This window comes from Erythrolamprus reginae, chromosome 7 (assembly GCF_031021105.1).
Source record: "Erythrolamprus reginae isolate rEryReg1 chromosome 7, rEryReg1.hap1, whole genome shotgun sequence".
NCBI classification, from domain to species: Eukaryota; Metazoa; Chordata; class Lepidosauria; order Squamata; family Dipsadidae; genus Erythrolamprus; species Erythrolamprus reginae.
The window spans coordinates 61,100,061-61,115,973 of record NC_091956.1 but is presented as its reverse complement, the minus strand read 5'-3'; the positions used below and the strand labels follow the sequence as shown (position 1 = coordinate 61,115,973).

Genomic DNA, 15,913 nt, shown 5'->3' with positions numbered 1-15,913 from the left:
CACAAGGAATTTGTCTTGGTGCATATGCTCTCAACGTACATAAAATAAAATATACATTTGTCAAGAATCATGTGATACAACACTTAATGATTGTCATAGGGGTCAAATAAGCAATGAAGAAGCAATATTAATAAAAAACTTAGGATATACGCAACAAGTTACAGTCATACAGTCAACATGGGAGGAAATGGGTGATAGGAATGATGAGAAAAACTAGTACTACTGCTATTGTTATAATGGAATTAATATTTAATAAATCAAAGAAATTAGTTTGGAGTTTCTATTTGGAAGAAGTTGATATAGTCGTAAGAAAAATCTGAACAATCCATAATTTTATTTAGATCAAGCAGTAATGAGCTGAATCTTGAATAGAATGATTTTTTTCATGTTGTTTTGATAACTATTGTTAAAAAGATAATATTATTTATCTGTTGTATCTGAATGTAGTTAATAAGGATATATATTCAATATAAATTGCCAGAAAATTGTAATACAGTGATACCTTGTCTTAATTAGTTCCAGGACGAAACAATGTTTCCCATAGGAATCAATGGAAAAGCAATTAATGCATGCAAAGCCAAAATTCACCCCCTTTGCCAGCCGAACTGCCCGTTTTTGTGCTGCTGGGATTCCTCTGAGGCTCCCTTCCATGGGAAACCACACCTCCAGACTTCTGTGTTTTTGCAATGCTGCAGGGGAATCCCAGCATTGCAAAAACGAGCGCTTCACTGGCAACGGAAATCCGGAAGTGGGGTTTCCCAGTGAAGGGAGCATCAGTGAAATCGCAGCATCGCAAAAACACTGAAGTCCTCAAAACCCCACCTCCGTACCTCAGTGTTTTTGCAATAATGCGCTGTCACTGAGGCTCCCCTCGCTGGGAAACCCCACCTCCGGACTTCCATTGCCAGAGAAGTGCCTGTTTTTGCGCTGCTGGGACTCCCCTGCTGGGATTACCCTGCATCATCACAAAAACACGGAAGTCCGGAGGTGGGGTTTTCCATGGAGGGGAGCCTCAGGGGAATCCCAGCAGCACAAAAATGGGTGCTTCACTGGTAATGAAAGTCCGGAGGCGAGGCATCCCAGCGGCGGTGGTGGGTTTGTAAGGTGAAAATAGTTTGTAAGAAGAGGCAAAAACATCTTAAACCCTGGGTTTGTATCTCGAAAAGTTTGTATGATGAGGCGTTTGTAAGACGAGGTATCACTGTACTCCTAAAAGTAATGCCAAATTCAAAGCTATCATTTGAATGACACACACAAAAAAGGTATGTATCCTGTATGAGATTGAGCGGATAAAACAATTTTCTAGTACCTGTAATACAAGGAAACTTTGTTTTAAGGAAGTTTTCAGACTGATATCTTTACATGGTAATATGTGCTGAATTAGAATTTTTACATTGTACCAGTTTTTGAAACTTATTAAGCAGTGTCAAATGCAAAATCAAAAGTATTCAAAAAAGGAATAATTTATAGTAAATAGACTGGGCAATTTACAAAAATAAAATAAAAACAGAACTACAAATCAACAAAAAAATTAAAAACACTAGTTTTTAAAATATTTCTCCGTTAATAGTGCTACTTGGAACCGAAATCTTCATCACTAAATAATCAAGCACAACGTCCTGTGGCCCTGCCACTGTGTGGTTTTCAGTTGCTGTTGTTAACTGAATTCCACAACATCATTACGTGTATCATCACATGGTAACATTCACAATCTCTTGCCAGCTACTCTATTGAATTTACTAGTAGAAAGCCAGCAGTGAAGGTCACCAATGGAAATCATTTGATTGCAAGATGCTGCAGTGTCGTAATTGTGAAGACCATTTGTTCCACCCAGTCAGTGCTATTGCTAATTTTAAAAGTAACTGAATAAATGACCATTAAGTGAAGACTATCCACATTATAATTGGGCACATTTAGAAACCATCTCAGACAATGCATCAGAGTGATCTAAAAGCCTTATAAAGAACTCTGACCTCCGCAAAGTGAAGCTAATTGCTCAAACCCAAGGCTGTTAATGCAATATACTGGAGAGTATTAAAATTGAGAACATTCTTGTAGCCATAAAGTCATATTGATGGCATCACAATCAAGCCTGCATTAAAGATTACAAAAGCTGGATTTATACAGAGCAAAAAAGTACTCGAGTCTACTCAAGTTATAATAGCAATAAGCCATTTGTTTATTGTTTGATTTTCAGGGAGATATCTAAGGCATATTCTCTTTTAATTTTCCACACAATGACTGTCCTGTAAAGAAAGTTGAATGGAAAGGTAGTTACTGATCCAAAGTTCTAAAGTGAGCTTTTACCATGAAGGTAATTATCCTGAATATTAACCTGTAAACTAGAACTGATTTGCAGCCAAAGTGAACCTGCAAGCAGCACAGGTAGCCTGGAATATCTAGCACTATGATGGTGAACCTATGGTGCGTGTGCCACAGAGGGCACACGAGGTGTTCCTGAAGCATGGGGAGGGTGAAAAGCAGCCCAACAGGCCTACTGGGTGTTCATTTCTGAATTTCCAGTAGGTCCATCCACAGGCTCCAGAGACTTTCCTGAAGCCTGAGGAGGGCGAAAAATGGCCCAATGGTCCTACCAGAAGTCCAGAGGCTTCAGTGATGCCTGCATGTATGTGTGTGGAGGGCAGTACAGGGGAGTTGTGCAATCATATGTGGGAGGGAGGGCATTGCATTATGAGAGTGGGCACACATGCGTCCTTTTGGCGCCCATTCAAAAAAAGGTTCACCATCACTGATCTAGCATGTTGCTTACTAATCAACTAGAAGCCATCTACATCAATAAAACTTGTAAAAGTAGATGCAAAAACAGTTCCCTGTTGGGCATGTTACAGTAATTTCGATACAAATTTATTAAATGAGAAATGATTCCATCCCAGTGTAATGTTCACTAACTTGTATTATTTTTAGATTCTACTTTTAGCTATATCCGACTACCTATTGGCAGGTTTAAATTAAACGTATGATTATACTGTGGCGTTGCAAAGCATTTCCTGAATACAGTACAGGCTGGTCAGGGCTTAGCGAAAGAGAAAACGATAGTGCTAGGTTGAACAAATCTTACTATTTCATAAATATAATGTATATTTGGAGGATGGAGTTTAGGAACATTTTATGGACTGAAAAAAAAGTGCATACCTATTCTCTTTTGATGTGAGTTTTATGTGGCAGTCACTCTGATCTGGTCTTAAATCTGATTTAGATTTTGTTCATACATTCTTAAGAATTTTTCAGTGATCACAAACCAAAGCAATTTTAACAAATGAGAATGCAGATAGATGATCCATGGATTATCATTCCATTTACTAGTTTCTTCTTTGGCATTACAGAAATGCTGTTGCTTTTGTAAAATAATAAATCACCAGACAGCTGTTTCATCAGCACCTGCTCTTAATTATTCTAGCATCATTATGTTATACTAAAGGGCTATTGCTTTTGCATATAGATATGTAATTATGATTTTAATTACTCCCCACATCTATAACTTCTAATGAATGATCAGGAGGAATAAGAATAAAATGCTACAAGCATTGTGTAGATGCAAAAGAATTTAAAGTACAATATGCTCATATGAATTTTATAATACAAAATAAACTAGAGATATTATCCTGATTAGAAGAAAAAATATACAGATGGTAAAGATTAAACAAAGCATCATCAAAGTTAGGAATAATTTAAATCCAACTTTCATTTACAGGCTTTATAGCACTCACAAGTTGTTCATTTCTTTAAAAAACAGTGTCCTAACTATTGCATTGATACTGTCATATCTTCGTAGTTGCATGGCAATTAGGTGGTCATATTAGCAGTTCTGTGTCAGCAGCTTTCTTTAGTTGATTAATTGAAATGTGTGTGTGTGTGTGTGTGTGTGTATATATATATATATTATTTTTTTTCAATTTAATAAATAAAGAAGATTGAGTTCTCTTGATCAGGACAGAATAAAATAATATGGTCCTTGTAGTTCTTAAAAGTAGGTAAATAGAACCTCAAATGAACTGCAACACATATCATATTACACTGTCATAATTTATTTTACAAAAAAAGCCAAGATGGAGAAGCCATGTGTTTAAGAAAAGTAAGAGAATTTAAATTACATTTTCTGACTTGAAAAAAGTCATAACTTTATAGATATGGACAAATGGCAAATAATCTTGAAAATGGAATAATCTACAGTGTTTGTGATACAGCGAACTCCAAAACTCAGTTTGTGAATTAATTATCGTATAGCAAGTTTAGACATTGTGAGTATATAATATTGCTTTATAAAATATTAAAAATTGGAGGTTTAAACAAGAAACATGTCTTGTGTTCAAGAAAAACCTTCATTTGCAGTTAAGTAGTTCATGAAATATTAGATATATCTGATGTGTTGCATCTAAGTAAATTGAACATCTCTAACAGAATAAGTAAAATTAGTTGGAAATTAAACTTATGAAATGCTTATCTTTCTCTCTTTTTTTTCCCCGTAGGCTTTCGAAAAATAAGTCTTGATGACCTCAGGAAAGCCTATATTGTGAAAGATGTCCAACAGTATATTCTTCATCGCTTGGATCAAGAAGAAGCCCTGAGACAACATCTCACAAAAGAAACTGCAGAAATGTTGAATCAGCTTCACATTAAAAGCAGTGGTTGCTTTTTGTACCTTGAGCGTGTCCTAGATGGAGTAGTAGAAAATTTCATTATGCTAAGAGAAATTCGTGATATCCCTGGAACATTAAATGGACTCTATCTTTGGCTTTGTCAGAGACTTTTTGTGAGAAAACAGTTTGCAAAAGTCCAACCTATTTTAAATGTAATCCTTGCTGCTTGCAGACCACTCACAACAACTGAATTGTTCCATGCAGTGTGGACCAAAAATATGACATTGTCTACGGAAGATTTCCAGCGCAAACTAGATGTTCTATCAAAAGTTCTCGTTGATGGTCTGGGAAACACAAAGATCCTTTTTCACTACAGTTTTGCAGAATGGTTGTTGGATGTAAAACATTGTACACAGAAATATTTATGCAATGCAGCAGAGGGACACCGGATGCTAGCAATGAGTTATACGTGTCGAGCCAAGGATTTAACACCATTGGAAGCACAAGAATTTGCTTTGCATTTAATAGATTCAAATTTACAACTGGAAACTTCTGAGTTGGCTTTATGGATGATTTGGAATGGTACTCCTGTTAAAGATTCTTTGTTGACGTTGATCCCCAAAGAGCAGGAAGTTTTACAATTGCTAGTAAAAGCTGGTGCTCATATTAATAGTGAAGATGATCGAACATCCTGCATTGTGCGACAAGCATTAGAAAGGGAAGATTCTATTAGAACTTTATTGGATAATGGTGCTTCAATAAATCAATGTGATTCAAATGGAAGAACATTGCTGGCCAATGCTGCCTACAGTGGCAATCTTGATGTAGTGAATTTGTTAGTTTCTAGAGGAGCAGATTTCGAAATTGAAGATACACTTGGGCAGACAGCACTTACTTTAGCTGCTCGGCAAGGGCACACCAAAGTTGTAAATTGTTTGATTGGATGTGGTGCTAACATAAATCATACTGACCATGATGGATGGACAGCATTGCGATCTGCAGCTTGGGGTGGACATACTGAAGTTGTTTCTGCACTTCTGTATGCTGGTGTAAAAGTAGACTGTGCAGATGCTGATAGTCGAACCGCTTTGAGAGCAGCAGCCTGGGGAGGACATGAAGATATTGTGCTGAATCTGTTGCAGCATGGAGCGGAGGTGAACAAAGCAGATAATGAAGGGAGAACTGCTTTAATTGCTGCAGCATACATGGGGCATAAAGAAATTGTAGAGCATCTTCTAGACCATGGTGCAGAGGTAAATCATGAGGATGTGGATGGAAGGACTGCTCTCTCCGTTGCAGCTCTTTGTGTTCCTGCTAGCAAGGGACATGCTTCCGTTGTGAGCCTTTTAATAGATAGGGGAGCTGAGGTGGATCATTGTGACAAAGACGGAATGACTCCACTGCTAGTAGCAGCCTATGAAGGGCATGTGGATGTGGTTGATTTGCTTCTGGAAGGCGGAGCAGATGTAGATCATACTGACAACAATGGCCGCACCCCTCTTCTTGCTGCAGCGTCAATGGGACATGCTTCAGTTGTAAATACTTTATTATTTTGGGGAGCAGCTGTGGATAGCATTGATAGTGAAGGACGGACAGTTCTTAGCATAGCATCTGCTCAAGGTAATGTTGAAGTAGTACGGACTCTGCTGGATAGAGGATTAGATGAAAACCATAGAGATGATGCAGGATGGACACCTTTGCATATGGCTGCTTTTGAAGGTCATAGGTTAATATGTGAAGCACTTATAGAACAAGGTGCTCGGACTAATGAAATTGATAATGATGGACGTATACCGTTCATATTGGCAGCCCAAGAGGGCCACTATGACTGTGTGCAGACTTTACTGGAAAATAAATCTAATATTGATCATAGAGGCTATGATGGGAGAAATGCACTCCGCGTTGCTGCTTTAGAAGGGCACAGAGATATAGTTGAACTACTTTTCAGCCATGGAGCTGATGTGAACTATAAAGATGCTGATGGCAGGCCAACACTTTACATCCTGGCCTTGGAAAACCAGATATCAATGGCTGAGTATTTCTTAGAGAATGGTGCAAATGTAGAAGCAAGTGATGCTGAAGGAAGGACGGCACTCCATGTTTCCTGCTGGCAGGGTCACGTGGAGATGGTACAGATGCTGATAACATACCATGCTGACGTAAATGCATCAGACAATGAAAAACGGTCAGCTTTACAGTCAGCTGCATGGCAGGGACACGTCAAAGTAGTTCAGCTTTTGATTGAGCTTGGATCCTTAGTTGATCATACATGTAATCAAGGTGCTACTGCACTCTGCATTGCAGCCCAAGAAGGACATATTGATGTGGTGCAGATATTACTGGAAAATAATGCTGATCCAAATCACGCAGATCAGTTTGGGCGCACAGCAATGCGCGTTGCTGCAAAGAATGGGCATACACCAATAATTAAACTACTGGAAAAATATGGTGCTTCTAGTTTAAATGGATGCACTCCTTCCCCAATCCATACAATGGAACAAAAACCTCTGCAATCAGTACCTTCAAAGATGCAATCCTTAACTATAAAATCAAACAGTTCAGGGAGCATCGGTGGGGGTGATGTACAAGCTGCTTTGCGAGGTTTGTCAAATGGTCCCTCTCACGCTTTTAGTTCTCCCTCTGAATCTCCTGATTCAACAGTTGACCGACAGAAGTCCTCTTTATCTAATAATTCATTGAAAAGTTCAAAAAACTCTTCTCTTCGTACAACGTCTTCTACAGCAACTGCCCAAACAGTACCTATTGATAGTTTCCACAATATGTCTTTCACAGAGCAAATACAGCAGCATTCACTGCCCCGCAGTAGAAGTAGACAGTCCATTGTTTCACCTTCTTCCACCACTCATTCTTTAAGCCAGAATCATAGTTCGCCAAATAGTGAATTTGAATGGAGCCAGGTGAAACCCAGCCTAAAATCAACAAAACAAAACAAAACAGGGAAATCTGAAAGCTCCAACAAACCCGGGTCTGCTGGGAAAAAAGTAAAACAAACCACTTCCTCACAACCAAAAGTTTTAGAATATGAAATGACTCAGTTTGATAAACAGATACCTGTTTCAAAATGTGGCACTACCGTGCCTCTTAAAAATATGCCTGCTGATACACAATGCAAAATTTTAGTCCCTTCAGCCCAACAAGAAGTTTGCCGGTCCCAACAGCAGTTCCTGATCCATCAACAAAGTGGAGAGCAAAAAAAGAGAAATGGAATCATGACAAATCCAAACTACCATCTTCAGAGCAATCAGGTTTTTCTTGGTAGAGTATCTGTTCCACGAACAGTCCAGGATCGAGGGCATCAGGAGGTTTTGGAAGGCTATCCATCTGCAGAAACAGAATTTAGCCTTAAACAAGCCTTAAAACTTCAAATTGAGGGAAATGACCCAAGCTTCAGTTACAAGAAAGAAACACCATTGTAAAAGGTGAGCAACTGTCCTGTTCAAAGAGTTCTTGGTTAGGCATTGTTGCTGACTGGCAATCAAAAGTGAGAGCTGATTATTTTCCTCTGAACAATACCTTATAGAGATATAACTGTTAAATGACCAGAGACATTTTATGTAGGTTGCATTAAACTACATCCATGTGGACATTAATAAAGTCACAAACCTGACCTTATAAAAATAGTTTTAATGATTTGCCAAAAATTAAAATCAAAACTTTAAATTAGATTATTAATATTGTTGCTTCTTTAGATTGTGACCTAAGCTGTCAGGTGCTTTATTTATTTATTTATTTATTTATTCATTCATTCATTCATTCATTCATTCATTCATTCATTTATTAGATTTGTATGCCGCCCCTCTCCGTAGACATTGCTTTGATTAATTTCCTTCTAATCATTTAGAAAGAAGCTTCATGATTATGTTGAAATGAAATACTCAATTTTCTTTTGATTTAAATGTAACTGAATTATGCTTCAGATTTCCCCCAAAAAATAAATTATGAAATAATTAGTTGAAACCATGAAAAAGCAGTACAAAGTAATATTGATTTGTTACAACATTTGTTGGGACATTTCAGAGTCTGTTTCAGAGTGAGCGGCATATAAATGCAACAAATAAATAAACGAATATTCTTATTTTGAAGTAGCTATTAATCCAGAGTTTAATGACATGCTATGAACTTTGATATCAGTGTAATATTTATCATGGTCTCCCATTGTTTGGTTAGGAAATTATTTAAAAGAAGAGTAAAGCATATATTTGGGTAAATCCCAGGTAATTGAAAGGATTGGTTACAGCTATGGAATGGCAATGCATTTTTCTTTAACAAGAATTTCAAATAAGATAGCCTTAGTGCTTTTTGATAATGATTTATTGAAGAGATAGGTGGGGAAACTGCAAACACTGCAGTAGTTCTTCAATACAGTTTTATGGCCACAGTATTGTTTGTCTAAGATATGAAGTTGGATAGAATCACAGAAACAGGGTAGACATTGAAGGTTGCATAGATGTTTTATACAAAATTTGTGTTCCTGCTTGATGCCTCTGATTCTACATTTCATCATACATTTGAGAAGATACCAGTGTTGATCGTTAGGCAAAACCAATCATCTAAATGTAATCATATAAAATGAAGCCTATGGAAAAGATCATTTTATCTACATAATTTGCTAACATGAGAGTTTAATAACCATTATTATTATTATTATTATTATTATTATTATTATTATTATTATTTATTAGATTTGTATGCCGCCCTTCTCCAAGGACCCGGGGCGGCTAATATGTCCTTACCACATGAAAGGAATTAAAATCTAGGTAATATATTGAAACTTCCAAGAGTCATAAGATAGCATATTCAAACTTATACCTTGCTAGGAGGGAAAATAAGGATCAATTAGAATTAAATCCCTAATGTGAATCAATAAATGTTATTTTAATTTGATGATTTTGCACTTGTGACCACAATATGATAACTTGGATCTATCGATTTACAATATATTTTTATTTCATTCAATATGGATACCACCTAACTTCAGTCAACGACTAAAATATATTTTTTTAAAATAAACTATCTGTAATAGTTCTATTTTCATAGTTGTATATGTTAGATTCCTTATGACTTATTACACCTTTTTCAAGGGCAAGCTCTTCTTTAATCAATATTTTTCTATACATATTGTGTTTTTAAAATTTTGTAAATTGGCCTTGTGTGTCAGCCCATGCGATTTTGTCTCATACCTAAAATATTACAAACCATAAGAATTTAGTGACCTAATGAAATTCAAGGATGAGTAGAAAAAATGCCATTTCAAGTTATAAAAGCTTTCAATTTTGTTAAAAATAATTGCAAGTCACAAGTTACATGTTAAACATTGATATGATCTTGTCAAAATAGAATTGCCACATTGTGATCTTATCCCCAGTACCATAATATCTGTATCATATTCCTGTATCACCATATTCTGTTTCTTAGTTCCTATGAGTAGCACTCAGTAGGGGGGAATAGGGTGGGGGAGACAGGGGAAATTTAAAACCGGATTCACTGAGATAGGGTAAAGATGATCCTTAATGCTAAGAGCAAATTTGGCATGACAATGTTACTTAGAGACAGTAGACCTCACTGTAATTTATTGATTAAAATATGGATTTGATTTCAGACAATCCATTTTAAATATCCTCAAAAATCAATGATATATTGTTAAGATTTTTGGTCATTGCTATTTGAATATCATTGAAGACATTATAAATAGGTTAGTTATTGATAGAGTTGGAGATTTTTGAAGCAGAATGTACATGTTCATTTTATTTTGTTGTTTTTTTAGGCAGTTTTCATAACACCAGGAACAAAAAGAAGTTGCCAAGAATGGTTTGTCAGCCAGACTGGGATAAAAGCATTTCTTACTCATTAAACTACATTGAAAATTCTGAATGTGATCACTGCAGCACAGTTACCTTGATTACTGCAATGTGCCTAAAAGTTAAGGCTGCCTTCTTAATGTAACCTTCTGTGCTTCAGAAATTGTATTTTGTGTACTTTATACTTAATACATTGAATAAGCACTTTCTTCCTTAAAAGCAGAACAAGATAATGCCATATATGCCATACAAACTGGGAAGTTTTAAGAATTAGAAATGTAAGCTCCTTTTCAAGAAGGCATAATCAGGGTAAAGATCTCCATGGTGGCTTGTGCTGAAAGGCATTGCCTTATGTATTTATTTTATTTTAATATGACAAAAAAAATCTTGTCCAAAAGATAATCGGTATCTTTGGTTATCTAAAAAAATGAAACAACCTCACTTCACAAATATATACATGCATCTGGTCATTTCTTTTTAAAAGCCTTTTAAGCACCAGTTGAATATCATTTTCTTCTTATTTTATGCTTGCACCAGCAGCTTTACAGCATGTGACTCCTAGTTAGACTTTAAGATGTCTTAAGACTTCTTACATTTTTTACCGCAGGTTCACATATACTCATACAAAAGACTGCAGCTATCTCAAAGGGTGCAATTTGCATGAGGAGAAAATTATGCGTACAACCAAATTGCTAATTACCTTTGAGGGTTCTTTGCTTTCCAGGACTGGGCACATCACATCACATCACAGCATAGTAAATGTTTTATTAATGCGACCACTTTCTCCAACAACAGTCTATTGCTGTGGGTCAATTCCACCCCTCTCAGATTTGAAAATTGCTCTTGTCATGTAAATACATCTTTAATGTTCAATATTTTGTTCTCAAAATCTTTTAACACTCAGTTCAGATAAAGTCTCCAAATCTTTAAAGTGGCAGTCAGTATTAGCCTTCTTCCAAAAGTTTTTACATTGATTGGGATGAAATACTGTCTCGATGCAGTTGCTCCTTTTCTGATTGCTACCATGCTTCCAGCAAAGCTTCAGGCTGGATTCCCATCAGCACAACGCTGCTTGCTGTAGCCTGGCAGCTGAACGGTAGTCCTCTTGCCTTCTTATAATAGCTGCCAATCTCCAGATATCAGCGCCCCCCCCCTCCCAATTTTTAAAATCTTTATATCGCCTTTCTTCCTAAACACACCTCCTCATTCTGTCTTCGCATTTGTTTTTGTAACCTAAGATTCTGAGTGGTGTGAAGTTGCCTGTGGACATTGGCATATCCATGAAAATGCCTGGGTGTGGCTCTATTAACCAGGAAGTCGAAACAGTGGTGTGGAGGCTTGTGAGCAAATTTGTGAATGACTGAATATATGTTCTCAGATTTCTGGGTCGGTAAACTTTTACAACCCTCTGAGAAAAAAACATGAGCTTGTGTTGAGCCTCAAGGAAATGGGGTGAGAAGCATTTCTGCCTAACTGCAGCTGCTTTTCTCAAGCACAAATACCAGCTTCACTTCCTCACAATGTTGCAACCATAGTAATAATTTAGAACATTTATGACTCCCCCCCCCCCAAAAAAAAAAACCCACTGCAATTTCAAATGTTAGTGTTTGGTCATATGGCTGTATCTGGGTATGGTTTGTTCACATTTTATGTTCTCAAAATGTGTACATACATAGTAAAGGTCATCTCAAACATAAGATACCAAAACCAATATGTGGTACTTTTCTGTTCATTTTAAATTGTATTTCCATGGATATATTTCGCTTCTCACCAGGAATGTCAGTTTTTAACAATGGTAGCAAAATGATCGTACTAGGTACAAACGTTAAACTTGTTCTTGTCACTCATTTTGAACAGCATTGGTGAAGGAATGTGTTTGAAACCACGTTGCCTTTTTCCTCTTTGAAAGACCAACTGAGGCCCATCATTCTATCTCACTGCTTCAGATTTTTCTATGGAAGAGACACAGCCTAGTGGTTGTACAGCTGTTATAATATATGAAGGCTCTTGTTCAATCATTCAATCCTCAGTTAAATGATGTGAAATAAACAAGATATCTCTAGTGCACTGAACTATATTGCATTGATATTTCATTGACCTCCATTTGTCTCCCTGTTTGAAACTAATGAATAACATGTTCCAAAACAAATTGAACATATCTGGTGCCTATTTTGGTGTTAAATAGACATAAAATGTTATCCCACATAAAGCAATTTAATATATTGAAAAATGAAATAATTAGAAGAGTTGATAAGCCTAATCCCAGATAACCTGTCTGCATATATTTAAAGCAGTAAAAATGGCTTATTTGTTTTGCTTCTTTTTGTTTTGTGTGTTGGCCCAGCATAAATTTCTCTTTTCAGATTTTATTTTTGGCACCTATTAATATTATTGGATTAGAAATAAACTTCAACATTTTTCCAGCTAAAAATAATAAATAATTGGTTTGCACCACAATATATCTTTCAGATATATTTTAAAACCTCTATGGCTCTAAATAGCAAATAAATGTTTTTTTAAGTTGCCTTCTAGCAGTCCTTATCTATTCATATAAAACCCTATCCCTGCTACTTTGTACATCTCTTTTGTGACCAAAAACCAACAACTCAGGATAGGCGAAACAAGCTTCATTCTTCCTGGTAACTTAAAGCAGGAAATTCATGTTTTTGCCATTACTGGGATGTAACCAAGTGTCACTGCTTTATTTTTCCCAACCTGGCTGCTTATGGAATAAATTATAGGTCAGCTATGGAGATCTCTGTCATAAGGTTAAAATTTGTAGCACAGGCTTGTCAGTAAGCTGTCCCCTGGCTAATGAAAATATTGCAATGAAAAAGATACAGGATTGTATGCATTGAGAGCATTAAAGATACATGGGAAGTTAAACAGTATTTCATACTCACGAAAATCTCCTTTTCTAAGTATTGCTAGTACTGGGTATTTGCAAAACAGTTCAAAACGTCAGCCCTTATTTCTTATTATTGTTTTATTCTAAAAAATATCCCTAAAGATCATTGTCTTTCCTATCTCAGCTATTGTTGAAATTGTATTTACTGGACTTGTTTTATCCTAGTATGTATTTGTGACTTGATAATTACATTTATGGCCATACTCCCAACAAGGCTACATGTTGCAGAATAATTTTATCATTTGAAGGAGCTGGGATAATACAAAGAATATCTCCTAAGTAGAATAATCAATCAAAAAGGGTCAGAAAGAAAATGCTTTCTGATAATATATTGGTATAAAGTTCCTGCATATTTTCAGAATCTGCCTGCCCTTATTATAAATCTACCCATTTGACAAGAGTGTGAGACTTTCACATTGCTTAAGCTGTGATTTTAATATATTGACTTTTGTGGCCTCTCTTCAAGAAGGGTAAGCATTGATCATCTGAAAGTGACAATTCTATGTTTTATTACCATTCTATGTTTTATTACCATTATTACGTTCTTGGGTGTGTTCAGTTCTGTAAAGCAATGATTGGATAGCGCTGATCAGTTATAATATAATTCAAGATCCATGGGTTTCTATTTTGCATCAACAAAACTCTGCCTCACTTTATTTTTTTCCCCCTTAAATTCACTGGCTAAAGTCATTCCCCCATGAACTAAACCTTTGAGGTTTTATAAAGCGAATTTTAATATCTGTAGTGCAAGTGAGCCCAGTAAGTATTCTTAAGAGGAAGCAGATAGTTAATTTATCTTTCAAAATGTTGAAATGTTAAGGTATAGCAGTGCCATATAGGTCTTGTTATAATCAGTATTGGAAATGGCTTTGCTTTCACTTAAAGCATCCTTTCCTGTCACCTGTGCTGCTATGCAAATGTCTATTAATGCTTGATATCCTCCATTGGAACTGTTCAAATAACATGGTGCACAGTTGAAAACTTATTTCCTGGATTGTTTGTAAATAGCCTAAAATGTACATTGAATTTCACATTGTAAAATTTTTATTTTATTTCTTGTATTATATTAAATGAAAGTCCTTATGTATATGAAAGTGCATAATAAATATATTTGCTTTTCAGCAGATATTTGTTTTATATTTGTTTGCTATTGTCCCTTCTCTGAAAAACCAAGGCCTAGCTATATTAATGGAATGTTTGGTGTAAGTTATCAGCTGTTTAATTTCTTCTTGTTGTTTTTATCCTAATTGTGTAATCCAGTATTAAGCCTGATTCACTTTAGGCATGGTGGCTTGGAATGCAATATGATAAAAGGCAAAGCATTAGGATGGGAGGTTTCCAAATGTTGGGAAATAGCTAAAAGTGGCTAAATGTATGTTTCCACTAGTAACTGTATAGGAAAAAGAAATAATTATGGTACTATAGTGGGAACATTTGTAACACTACTTTAAAAAAGAAAAATACTGGTAATCGGAGCTAATTTCAAACAGTGATCCTTACTAGAGGAATGACAGGGTGGAGGAATGTCCAAACATCAGCCATCTTCCAGCTTTAAGTTAGAATTTAGAATCCATTTGGTTGGACTCAAACTAGCTTATCCTTGGAATGGACCCATCAAAATCAGAAAAGTTTTTGAAGTCATTTCACACAAATCATATCTCTGTAGTAGTATATCTAATGCTTTGAATGACCTGTCATTATTGATATAAAAACCAGAAAATGGTATAATATGGGAAGTTGATAGGCGATTGAACTAGAATTCTTTTTCTTTCTGATAATTCAACTTGTGGACTGCACTACAACTAGTTGGCATAATAAATGATGGGAAATTTCATAATTCCTTTAGAAATGTCAGTAAATACTTGGTGTGCATATGTGTTGTAACCCTTCAATGTTGGAAAGCATATGCAGGAATAAAATACATTCTAGAAAATTTTGTTCCTGTACACATATTTTTGTTTTCTAATGTGATTTGTGAATGCAAGTATATCTCGATATATGAGGCTCGCCCAGAAAATAATGCACCACATTTTTTTCCAACAATTATTTATTGAACACAATGAAACTTACATACAAGAAAGGATGAAGTTTCTTCTACACTCCTTATTTTGTAATCCCATTTTATGGTCTTCCTCCAGCGAGACACAAGGGAGTGTGTGCCCTGCTGGTACCACTTCTTGTTCTTGTAACAAAGTCATTTCCGTACTGTGAGAATCACCTCTTCACCCTCACCCTCAGTGCCCACCCACTAATCATACTTCTGTCGACTGCAGATTCTTCATAAACTGTACACAAACATTTGTGAATGTTCCCAACAGTTTGTTTCTCTGCAGCGAGAAATTCAATGACGACACCCTGCTTGTAACGTACATCACTTACAGACGCCATTTCGAAACACTGCTGCAGCTATGCTATTTGTCTGAAGAAAGGCAAAATTTACACACCCACTCCTGACAATTCAAATAATGTATATCTAAAGTTTCACATTCATACCATTACTGTAGGCTGAGGGAAAAAATGTGGTGCATTACTTTCTGGGCAACCCTCGTATTAGTGAAAAAAATGGGACTAGTTTTGTCAAATCTGTT

At 36.1% G+C, this 15,913-nt stretch overlaps 1 protein-coding gene across 5 annotated transcripts in view; it reads left to right on the top strand.

Annotated features, from left to right (window-relative positions):
• Window positions 1-14,462, top strand: part of ANKRD50 (ankyrin repeat domain containing 50) — a 47,861-nt gene extending 33,399 nt beyond the window's left edge. For all 5 annotated transcript variants that reach the window (XM_070757690.1, XM_070757687.1, XM_070757688.1 and 2 more), the window contains 2 exons: window positions 4,488-8,038; window positions 10,384-14,462. In XM_070757690.1, the coding sequence (XP_070613791.1) occupies window positions 4,488-8,035 (3,548 nt within the window). In that variant the 3' untranslated portion in view covers window positions 8,036-8,038; window positions 10,384-14,462. The remainder of the gene's footprint in view (window positions 1-4,487; window positions 8,039-10,383) is intronic.
• The last annotated feature ends 1,451 nt before the right edge of the window (window positions 14,463-15,913 follow it).